General features: G+C 37.8%; 2 protein-coding genes across 2 annotated transcripts; both read left to right on the forward strand.

Moving 5' to 3' along the window:
• Positions 1-2,514: 2,514 nt before the first annotated feature.
• On the forward strand, positions 2,515-5,477 carry LOC106750650 (zinc carboxypeptidase-like). The gene is made up of 6 exons (XM_014631145.1): positions 2,515-3,028; positions 3,220-3,735; positions 3,871-3,955; positions 4,161-4,363; positions 4,753-4,837; positions 5,010-5,477. The coding sequence occupies exons 1-6, from the start codon at positions 2,813-2,815 to the stop codon at positions 5,210-5,212; spliced, it is 1,308 nt and encodes a 435-aa protein (XP_014486631.1). The 5' UTR covers positions 2,515-2,812; the 3' UTR covers positions 5,213-5,477.
• Positions 5,478-7,684: 2,207 nt separating this feature from the next.
• On the forward strand, positions 7,685-11,493 carry LOC106750658 (zinc carboxypeptidase-like). The gene is made up of 6 exons (XM_014631157.1): positions 7,685-7,843; positions 8,271-8,783; positions 9,322-9,406; positions 9,656-9,861; positions 10,799-10,883; positions 11,109-11,493. The coding sequence occupies exons 1-6, from the start codon at positions 7,697-7,699 to the stop codon at positions 11,309-11,311; spliced, it is 1,239 nt and encodes a 412-aa protein (XP_014486643.1). The 5' UTR covers positions 7,685-7,696; the 3' UTR covers positions 11,312-11,493.
• The last annotated feature ends 336 nt before the right edge of the window (positions 11,494-11,829 follow it).

Here is an 11,829-nt window from a genome sequence, read left to right on the forward strand (position 1 = left end):
GAGAATTGCTAAGAAACAAATTTATTGGACATGGAATGCTTTATGAAACTTATAAATAAAGTATAGCGACCTTTTCGTGATTGGTTATACGGGCTCGGCGCCTGTATTATATTCCACAAGGTTTTTCGGATTTATTAAATTTTTATTATCCACCGATTCCACTTTCGAGATTTTTCCAGCGAAGATTTGATCAGAGGCAACGATTGATACAATTTCGAGACCACGAAAGGGCCGCTTTCAATAGATAGTTTGAGACACATGGCAAATCGCAGACTGTGAGACAACGTGAAAATTTTATTCAGCTATTAGATAATTACATCTATATTACTCATGCGCATATATAGTATATAAATTATAATTTTACATATGCCGCTACGTATACATACCGTTCTTCCGGAACGACTAAAAGTGCCAACTTATGAGACGCTTGCTGTAGCGTTGAACGTGATCATGTAGTTTCAATCTGAAAAATTAGTTGTACATTCATTAGGGAGATTTCCAATCTCCAATTGAAGTATAATCTTCGAACTAGAATAAAAATGGCAGAAATATAGTAAAAACACAAGAATAATTAGTTATCACAATATATATAATATAAAAGATATGATATTTTTTAGCATTTGCTAAATATTGAAGCCTCTAAAATTGTCTAATATTTTAACTTTTCTCATCCAGTTAGTAAAACATTGCGTGTCTTTCTAACGTACGTAGTATAGTAGCTATGGTGTGTTCGATAAAGATAAGACCCGCATCTTATCAAGGTGAGCGATGAATCTAGGGCAGCCTGTACATAGAATCCCGTGATTCATTACATACGCATTACTGTTGTATCCCATGATCCCTTTAATTTGTATGTATCTCACGTGCATTATGACGTTAGAAAAACGGCGCGTATTTAAAGCCGACAGATGATTCCTCGGAATACACATTCTCCAAGTACAACCCATGAAGACGGACCGAGTGATATCTGACGCCTGATTTGTCATTCGGGTAAATAACGTAAACGTAAAAAAGAGTTTAAAATTTTCGTAATGAAGATACACGAATTTATTTTCGGGAAATGTAACAGCACTTCCCGACACATACAACACAATTCTCGACACGAAATCATAGTCGATTTATCAATTTGCATGAGAAACCATGATTTTTTTGTTTGTCTGTAAAAATTGCTCCGGAAATCTTATCATTTTTTTTTTTAATAAAATATCTATTTGTAAATAAATATTCGGAGCATCAAAATTATAAGAATTTCGCGTTTTTAAGGTAAGTTAACATCGAAGCACAGACAAAGAAAAATTCTCTCCGATGCGACTCGGCTTTTGATGAGGTTTTATTAAATATTAACAATGCAAGATTTAACTAGATAATGTAACGAAAGTAAACGCATCATTTGTGAATATACTTCCTTATTGACTGAAGCGATCGTTTATTATCAAGCGTCCGAAGAACTCAGAAAATTATTATCAGTCAGGACAAGAATGAGAAAAATCCTTATCGTGATAAAACAGTCATGTGACATAAATAGAATAGTGAAAGAAGTGCAAAGTTCTAGACAACAATAAACGGTGGATAAACCGTTTTACTAAAATTATATTCAGTAGGTAGGTAAGCAGAGAATATTAGATAAACATATTGGAAATGTGATTTTTTAAGGTTTCATAGATAATGTTATTTCGATATTTTACAAATATTATTGTAATATCTTTAGTAAAAATTAATTCATTAACTCGTGGATAAAGTTCAGCGATTCTTGACTTGAAGATAAAAAAGAGAATAATTTTTATAGGGAATAAGAAAATAAAATCCATTTTATATACATGAGAAAGTTAAAAATATTAACACAAACTGTCGGCGAGACGTCTCAGGATATTACGAAATGATATTAATGAAGAGTGAGTAGATTTACTTATTGTATACATCCGTCTTCCTTGAATGTCACGATGTAATTAACGGTGAATTGAGAAAGTTGATTGAGAAAGACAACTGACGGAAAATAGATCTATTGATAAAGCTACGTGATTAATACGGCGGCTGAGCAATATCAAATAATTAAAGGAAATAGAGATTACTCGTGAACATATAATATACGTATGACAATAATTCACGCAAAGTATTGCAGTATATTATTTCAAACAGATTCTCAAAAAAACTGAATTTTTTTCGTCATCAGAAGATTTCATTTAAAAAGATATACAAGCAGACTTGATTTGCAGATTTTTATGAATATGAAAATATCATAACTTTTTAATGAACATTGAACAGACCATTTTTTGCATCGTCCGACTCGCGTAAACACTGGAAAACGTGTTGTAATCAAACACTTCATGAGTACAACAATACCTGGAATATTCGCTCTCGATAATATTTATTGATTATCAGCTTGGGAAGCCCAGTTTGAATTGATATCGCTGTGAAATCTCATTTTGATCAGTCGAGCATTCGAAATCAATTGGTGCGATAACGCCGTTCTTTCGAAGTTAATAATAGAAGAACGGAATAAAACTCTAAGACAGTTGCTTCGATCGGACGATCTGATTTTCTTTAATTAACACGTCGAATGAGTTAAGATGATAGATCGTTGGTGCGGTGTGCATCGATGTGCTTAAATACATCGAACGAAACAGTGGTGGCAATTAGAGTGCTTCTGTCCGCGAAAGGGTAAGCCAACAATATTCTCTCGCCGAGCTGAGACGAATTGAACGCGCATTTTCCAAAGCAATTCAGAGATATATTCCGGTGATTTTCTCAATTGTATTCATTCAAGTCAAACGGTTAATCAATTCTTACCTTGTCGCGGCGATTTTACGTGTCGATGATAATTAACGAGAATTGCGATTCAGATCGAAGAATAATACTCATTGTGTGTCCGAGCAGAGCCACCATGTGGAAGGCAATACTGCTGTGTGCGTTTGTGGGCCTGGCGACCGCCCAGAAGGCCACCTTTAACAACTACAAGGTCTTTAGGATCATGCCAATCACGGGAAAGCAGGTGGAATTGTTGCGCCAGCTCGAAGAGATTCCCGATGGGGTGAGTAAACCGTCTCGATTGCTAATATCCACACACAGAATCAAACACATTATTTTGAATATATTCAATAATCCGTGTGACGTTCCTTTCAATATTAAATTCTTAACTTTACGTCGACATTCTTGTAAACAATCTCGAAAGTTGGGTGTTAAAAGAGCGCGAAATGAATGAAATGCAACGTGCCTTCGTAGTTCTCCTTCTGGCAGTCGCCGAGCTACGTGGGGAGAGCTGCGGATCTTATGGTAGCTCCGCACAAACTGCCAGAGTTTCACGAAATAATGAAGCAAGTCAACGTGCCTTACAACGTTCACATCGAGGACGTGCAGAAGCTGATCGACTCGTCGACGCCTCAGATCCGAACGAGTTCCTTCGACTTCACCAGCTACCACACCCTCGACGAGATCTACAAGAACCTGGACGACCTGGCCAAACAATACCCCGACAAGGTGCAGGTCATAGTGGGCGGTGAGACGTACGAAAAACGGCAGATCAAAGGCGTAAAAGTGTCCTTCAAGTCGAACAACCCCGGTGTGTTTATCGAGGGTGGCATTCACGCCAGGGAGTGGATCACGCCAGCCGTCGTTATGTACATGACGCATCAAATCTTGACCAGCAAAGACGCGGATGTCAGAGACATGGCCGAGAGCTACGACTGGTATATCTTCCCCTCGTTCAACCCGGACGGATACGTGTACACGCACACCACGGTGAGTGGTTATTATCTTGCTGCCTTTGGTCGCATTGAATAATATTGAATCGCGATTAATACACAGTTTATCGCGATGTTTTGAGAATGATTGAAGTTATCTTCATTGGATATCACTTACAAACATTTCTTGCAGGATCGGTTGTGGAGGAAGACCCGTAAACCATACGGTATCTGTAGAGGCACCGACCCGAACAGAAACTGGGACTACAAGTGGAACAGTGAGTACATTGTCGTTTGAATGCGTCACTCAATCAACATGTTCGCTAGTGATTTTATACGCGCGATTCAATTTTCTTGGAATACGATTAATATCCATGTCGCGCATAAATGATGATATTGAGAGGTGTGTGTCGACAATTTTATATTTTTATTTCTATCAATTAATTTTTATCATTTATTAGTGTATCTTGATCTGATTCTCAGCCGGAGGCTCCAGTAGTTTCCCGTGTGCTGAAACATATGCCGGGAGCGCGCCGTTCTCCGACGTTGAGACGAAGAGTATGTCTGAGTACATGAAATCGATCAATGACAAATTCTTCGCGTATATCTCGTTCCACAGTTATTCGCAGCTTCTGATGTTCCCTTACGGTCACACGAAGGCACATCTTGACAACTATGACGAATTGGTAAGGAATCGAGCAGTGTGATAAACGCGTTCTTCTTCGTCAATTGCGAAGAAATTCAATTCTTCGATGTAGGAAAGCAATTGCCGTCTCCAGAAGAGATAATACCAATTATTGTGTCACAAAGCGTTGTTTTACAAACGTAATCATTCGACTTGTCGACAACAAAGATCCGAAACAATGTCTTCGCATATATTGGTTGAATTAAGAATATTTCACTAACGAAGATATTAGCCTCGTAGTGAGAAAGAATAAGAGCCGCGGATAGATGTTGGTAATTTCAATCGGAGGATAAATTTGTTCGTAACGTCAATATTTGACTTATATTGTCGTAACACATTACAGCGATCAATCATTGTTATAGTTGTTTAATACGGCGTTAATGATTTCAGTACGCCATCGGCAAAAAATCGATCGAAGCTCTTAAGAAGAGGTACGGCACTGAATATATAACCGGAAATATCGCCGAGACGATCTGTAAGTATTCCTTTCATTCTTCATCTTATCTATCATATAATTCGGAATTTGTTCGTATCATTCTTGATGAATAGCATCACGTGCTGTCATATTTGATTGTTTGCGGTAGAAGTCAACCTCCTATGCTATATCACAGCCACTGACTTGGCTTGAATGTGAAACCTCTTTTCAGACGTAGCCACTGGAAGTACCATAGATTATGTCAAGGGCACGTATGGGAAACCCCTTGCCTACACCTACGAATTACGCGATAAAGGCAGACACGGCTTCTTACTGCCGCCCGACCAGATCATCCCGACTGGAGAGGAAACTCTAGATTCCGTCGTGGCCATGTTGAAGGAGGCGAAAGCACGCGGTCTTCCTAACAAAGTTTAAGGCTCGCGATTTATTAATCATAAAATGTAAATAACAGGCGTCACGTGTCGCACGTTGCAAGAGAAAGTGACGCAACTCTTTTGTTTCGTACTAATGTCCTGAGAAGATGCACAAGATTACACTTCGTAACCAGAAATAAGGACGTTTGCATGTTCGATATTTAAGGAGAATGCTGGAGAAGCGAGAAGAAGCAAGAAGGGAAACAAAGTGTCGTCTTAATCGGCTATAATTACATTTTTCAAGTTATGCTGTTTTCCCATGTTACGCGTGATGTATTTTTATAAAACGTTAATTTTTTTTGTAATTAATATATTTTACATATTAATTTCTATGTAATTATACGTGACCTCGCACTTGAATTCCCAAATCACGTCCATCCTTTTTTATCTACATAATCAAACTAACGTTTATCTGATATGAACCAGGCTACTTATCATGGAACTGTTTGGAAACGCTTCCGAACAGTTTTATAATAGATAGATTATAATAGATAGATCTGGTTTAAAAGGCAAACAAACGAGAACTTTTATTGTTCGTAACACTTCTACGAACTTCATACAATATTCTACGAGTAACATATACAGAGATATTTGCTACCTCTTAATTCTCTTTCTATCAAATGTGCTAATACCGATGCTTAAGAACAAAGAAAAATTCTGCCAGGTGTGACTCAAATTTCGACGAGATTTTATAAAAATTTAATAAGCTTTTACGATAGGTAACGAAAATAGACGCGTTACTAGTGACAAACACTTGACAGACTTTTTTGTTGACTGAACCCGGTAAATTATTATCAGTCACGTGAAAAGTATTAAAATCCTTATAGTTATAAAAAAGTCATGCTTATAAATATACAAGTGAGAGAAGTGCAACAAACGCAATCATCGGTATAAAATTCGTGAATTGCACCCAATAGGTGAGCAGAAAATATTACGTGGATATATCGACACACATCTCGGAAATGTGGGTTCCATTTTATAACGTAGATAATTTCACAAATATTGTTGTGTGATAGATTTGGTAAAATTTAACTCGTGGATAGAGTTCAACAGCTCTCGACTTGAAGATGAAAAGGAATTGTGGGGGATGCAAAAGCAAAATTGCTCTTATGAGAAAGTTAAAAGCTTAAAAATATAATATGTAAAAGTCCGTCATATAGCGATTTCACAATAATGGGCGAAAGGGTTGCCTCGTTTTCGCTTGTTTATTTCATCTTAGCGAACGTCGACGAATTCATGTGCTATGTACGTAACATTGGAGCTTTCGGGAATATTCGGACCTGCTATGTAACGGCCGTCGTCATTATAGCGTCGGATAACGTACAAGTACACGAAGTAATGAGTACGATTGGGCATTCCGCGCGTGAATAAAGTTTCGTTCATCAGTCGTATTTTATTATTAAATCACCGTAAGTACCGCGCAGCGAATTGACCTCTACAAATAGGCGTCTCAATGGATATCACACGAATTGCGCCAGCGAAGAATAGAAAAGGTAAATAGGTTTACTTACTCTCTATATCCGCTTTTTTCGCGATGTGATTAAAAGTGTGATTGAATAAAAATCATCGATGGAAGATTCATCGACTGATAAAACTGCATGATCGATAATACAATTGAGGAATATCAAACAATTAAACAGAGATTACTCGTGAAGATACGATGGACAATGTTTCAAAGTATATTCTTTCTTTCAGTGAAATTTTCGTCTTTATGAGAAAATTTCACGTGAAAAAAATATACAAGACAGCCATCGGTCAACAAGTTCGACAATTTCCGACTCGCACATTTCTGTGAATAAAATTTCATAACTTTTTTATGAACATTGATCTCTAATTTGTAGCCTTGACACTATTTTTTTATCTTTACGGAAAACACGTCGTAATGAAATATTTCGGAAGTATAGCAGGGTCATTCGCCAGACACTCTCGATTTATGATACTTATCAGCTTGGGAGAGACTCAGATTGAATCGAATGTTATCACGGTGAGATTACATTTCGATAAGTCGAGCATTCGATCGAAATCAAAGAATCAATTGGCGCGATAGTACCATTCTTTCGAAGTTAATAATAGATAGGCGGAAAATCCAACACAATCGAATTTTCTCAATCAATCCGCCGGAAACACTGAAATGTCGGTTCGTTAGTGCCGTGTGCACCGATGTGTTTAAATACATCGTTCGAAACAGTGGTAGCTGTTATAGTGCTCCTGTTTTCCGAAAGGGTAAGCCAATGATATTTTCTTGCCGAACTAACCAGCGACGATTGAATTGTTGAGTGTATTTACTCAAACGCGAGAAAAAAACTCACGAAGACCGATATATTCCTCCAATTTTCAATAATTATATTCTCATACACTTCAAATTAATTCGCATCGATTGACATATTCACGATAGTTGCAGTGAATCTACGCTTCGATAATGATTACAATGAAAACTGCTGCTACGATCAAAGAATAACGCATTGCGCTTTCGTACAGAGTCACCATGTGGAAGACGATACTGCTGTGTGCGTTCCTAGGTCTGGCGGCTGCCCAGAAGGCCACCTTCAACAACTATAAGATCTTCAAGATCTTACCGACGACGGAGAAACAGGTGCAATTACTGCAACAGCTCGAACAAGTTGCCGATGGGGTAAGTTTAGAGCAACCGTCTTGATTGTAAATTCTAGCGCAGAGAACATTATTGCAAGTTCACTATTCAACAGCGCGTGTAATGTTCTCTCTAATATATAATTTTTAACGTTGCATTCTTACACGAAAAAAAAAATTCTGGTTTATTAACGAGAAAGGGAACGTGTTCTGGTTGAATGGAAAAGATGTTCTTATGGCCCAGAAACTCTGTTTCCTTCAACCAAAATACATCTGATTGTTCCCTTTCTGCATAATACAACGAAAAATTCTTTTCCATCTATAAATAACTGCGATACTATTTTTGAGTTCTTCTATATTTCTGAATCCTAGAACTCGCAGACGATTATTGAAACTTTGACGCGGTTTCATTGACGCGGATCTTCTTATCGAAAATTTCTTTTCAAATGTGAAATAAATGCCATGTGCAGTTCTCCTTCTGGATATCGCCGAGCTATGTGGGTAGAATCGCAGAACTTATGGTTGCCCCGCACAAACTGCCAGAGTTTCACGAAATAATGAAGCAAGTCAACATGGCATATTACAATCACATTGAGGACGTGCAGAAGCTGATTGACTCGTCGACGTCTCGGGCCCAAGCAGACTTCGATTTTACTGGTTATCATACCCTCGAGGAGATCTATAAAAACCTGGACGACCTGGCCAAACGGTACCCCGACAAGGTGCAAGTCATAGTGGGCGGTCAGTCATACGAGAAACGGCAGATTAAAGGCGTAAAAGTGTCCTTCAAGTCAAACAACCCCGGTGTCTTTATCGAGGGTGGTATTCATGCTAGGGAGTGGATTTCGCCTGCCGTCGTCATGTACATAACGCACCAAATCTTGACCAGCAAAGACGCGGATGTCAGAGACATGGCCGAGAGCTACGATTGGTACATCTTCCCCTCGTTTAACCCGGACGGATATGTGTACACGCACACCACGGTGAGTCTACGCTCTATGATAATTTCGAAATTTCGCTCCTAAGTCTATTTGATTCTACATTAAGTCTTCGAGTGGAGAATACGTCCCAATTATAGCATTGTAGAAACACGTACTATTGGAATTTAGGGGGAGGTCTAAATCTTCAAGGAGAGAGAAATGGAAATAATTTGCGGCACCAAAGGAAACACAATAGGAGATTTTTCGAGACCTAATGTAGAACTAAATGTAGAATTAAAATTTCGGCCGCCAGTCGGCTTTCGGTCGGAGATTTTTCATTCAGGGAGAAAGGAATTCTTTCCGAGATAAGAACGAGATAACTGCCTCTTTGAGATAGCGCGGATTGTTATATTTCGTGATATCTCTAAATATTTTCGATGAAGCACAATCTTATTGTCTCTGATTCGTTTAATAATAATAAATCACGCGCGTGATTGATACACACGACCTCTTCCTGCGAGAACTGAGTTTGAAGTTCGTTATCTTCATTGGATATCATTTACAAATGATAGCATATGTGTACGAGTCGAATTTCTTGCAGAATCGATTGTGGAGGAAGACCCGTAAACCATACGGTATCTGTATAGGTAGCGATCCGAACAGGAACTGGGACTACAAGTGGAACAGTGAGTTTATTGATGAGCTATGAATGCGAATTAATTAAGATGTTCGCTATTAATGTCACGCACGCGCAATAGGCTCGATTATATTTTTTTGTTGCATTATCTTGGAATGCATTTAAAAACTATGCGCTCTGTCGCGCAAGAATGATAATATTACGAGATAGTGGCAACGAAAATTTTATATTTCAATTTCTATTAATTAATTTTTACCAGTATCCGGCATTTATTAACATTACCATGTCTTGATCTCAGCCGCCGGAGGCGCCAGCAGTAACCCGTGTTCTGAAACACACGCCGGAAGTGCGCCTTTCTCCGAGATAGAGACTAAGAGCATGTCGGAGTACATCGAATCGATCAAAGGCAAATTCTTCGCGTACCTCTCCTTCCACAGTTTTTCACAGCTTTTGCTGTTCCCTTACGGTCACACCACGGATCATCTGGACAACTATGACGAATTGGTAAGTAGTAATCCCGGACTGTGTGTGATAAACGCGTTCTTCTATTTGATTAATCAAATTTGAAAGAAATTATATTCTTTCAGATAACAAAACATCGTTGCTTTCTATTTAAGATATATTGATGGTTTTCCATGTCGTTACTGTGTAATCTTTGTCGTCTGTCTATGTAATTGGTGTAGCTATTGTACCTGACATTCAATTTCTATGTAGGATTTACAGCACATTGGTACTAGATAGCGACTAGACAGAGTTTAGTATTGTAACATAATTTCGATGTGCCGACTAATATAATCCTGCTAGTGGCGAGATAGTAGCTCGACTGCATATTTTAGAAAAGACGTTCCCATCTACTACCATATTTTCTATCTAATGACTAGACAATTATAGATTGATTAGGAGTATTTAGCTAGTCACGGTCTAGTGAACTTGTCTAGTCATTACCATCCAGCTACTAGTCTTGAAATCTAATCTGTTAGACACATTTCTGGTTTACGTGCACCGGCTTGACGGACTCAGTTGATGATAATTCATGCGTTAAGGCTCTGTTCCTTTCTCGAACTTTTATGGTAACTCTTACGATAAGTGGCCCAAATATCACTGTTCATACTTTCCTTTAGTGACTGCCGTTATACTTTGAAATGGCTTTGTCCATTTGTGTCATATGACGTATAGACCATCTAGGAAACATCGCGAACAAAAGAATTTCAAAACTTAAATATAAGATTCCAAGCTGTGCAGTTTTCGCTGATAGACAATAGATCAAGGAAAGTGACTCTCGCGACTTAGTACTACGCCTTCATATTTAAATTTCTCCTGCTTCGTCATTTTCTTTGTACTTTTCTTAAAACTCCTTAAATATATCTTTTGAGAATATGACATAAAATAAACCAATTTTTTGTAAGCGATTCCTTCCTTAGTGCTGTGTTAATGATTTCAGTACGCCATCGGCAAGAAATCGATCGAAGCTCTTAAGAAGAGGTACGGCACTGAATATATAACCGGAAATATCGCCGAAACGATCTGTAAGTATTCCTTTCATCCCAGATTAATCTGTCTTATAACGCGGAATTTTTTCGTATAATTCTTGACCAATAGCACCACGAGCTGTTTTATTGTCACAGTTAATTTTCTGCGGTAGTAACTCTCCTATTATCCCTCGTTATATTCCGACTATGTACAGTCCATTTTTAAGCGCAAAGGCTCGAGCGAAGTATTGTACCGTTAAACAATGTCAAACCTCTCTTCAGATATAGCCACTGGAAGTACCGTAGATTATATCAAAGGCATATATCGTAAGCCTCTTACCTACACCTACGAATTACGCGATAAAGGCAGACATGGCTTTTTACTACCGCCCGACCAAATTATCCCGACTGGAGAGGAGACTCTGGATTCTCTCGTGGCCATGCTGAAGGAAGCGAAAGCACGTGGTCTCCCTAAAAAAGTTTAAGATGACTTGCGATTAATCGTTTATAGGAGCGACACTTTCTCACGTCGCGTGAGAAAGTGACGGAACTACAAAATTTGCACTTTAAAATTAGCATTGCGATAAGATACACAAAATATCTGTAGGAAACAAAGTATCGTCTTAATTTGCAATCGACCATAACGACATTTTTCGAGTTTTGCCACTTTTTTATGCGATATATTCTTATTTTATAAAACATTGATTTTATATTCGATCTTATTATTAATATATCTTACATGTTAATTTCTATATAATTGTGTGTGCTCTCTCGAAATTCCTATTCCATCTTCACTCGCTTCTGCGTAACAATTAACATTTATAATATACTTAACACTATACAATAATTACTATCATACAATAATTAACATTTATAATAATAATAATTATTATTATTATGTGATATGAATTATGCTTAAAAAGTAATGAAAACGAGATCGGAGTAGAACGTAATTTTATTATGTAAAATGATTTTACAAATTTCATATTGTATTTTACGAGTG

This window comes from Dinoponera quadriceps, unplaced genomic scaffold (assembly GCF_001313825.1).
Source record: "Dinoponera quadriceps isolate SergipeBrazil2010 unplaced genomic scaffold, ASM131382v1 scaffold46, whole genome shotgun sequence".
Lineage (NCBI taxonomy): Eukaryota > Metazoa > Arthropoda > Insecta > Hymenoptera > Formicidae > Dinoponera > Dinoponera quadriceps.

What these genes read in the sequence shown, in the direction of transcription:
- LOC106750650 (XM_014631145.1), top strand. Translation starts at nt 2,813, where the DNA reads ATGATAATTAACGAGAATTGCGATTCAGATCGAAGAATAATACTCATT. An exon ending in ACGTGTACACGCACACCACG is followed by an intron (nt 3,736 to 3,870) that starts GTGAGTGGTTAT and finishes CATTTCTTGCAG; the next exon opens with GATCGGTTGTGGAGGAAGAC. An exon ending in AAATATCGCCGAGACGATCT is followed by an intron (nt 4,838 to 5,009) that starts GTAAGTATTCCT and finishes ACCTCTTTTCAG; the next exon opens with ACGTAGCCACTGGAAGTACC.
- LOC106750658 (XM_014631157.1), top strand. Translation starts at nt 7,697, where the DNA reads ATGTGGAAGACGATACTGCTGTGTGCGTTCCTAGGTCTGGCGGCTGCC. An exon ending in TGGACAACTATGACGAATTG is followed by an intron (nt 9,862 to 10,798) that starts GTAAGTAGTAAT and finishes TAATGATTTCAG; the next exon opens with TACGCCATCGGCAAGAAATC. An exon ending in AAATATCGCCGAAACGATCT is followed by an intron (nt 10,884 to 11,108) that starts GTAAGTATTCCT and finishes ACCTCTCTTCAG; the next exon opens with ATATAGCCACTGGAAGTACC.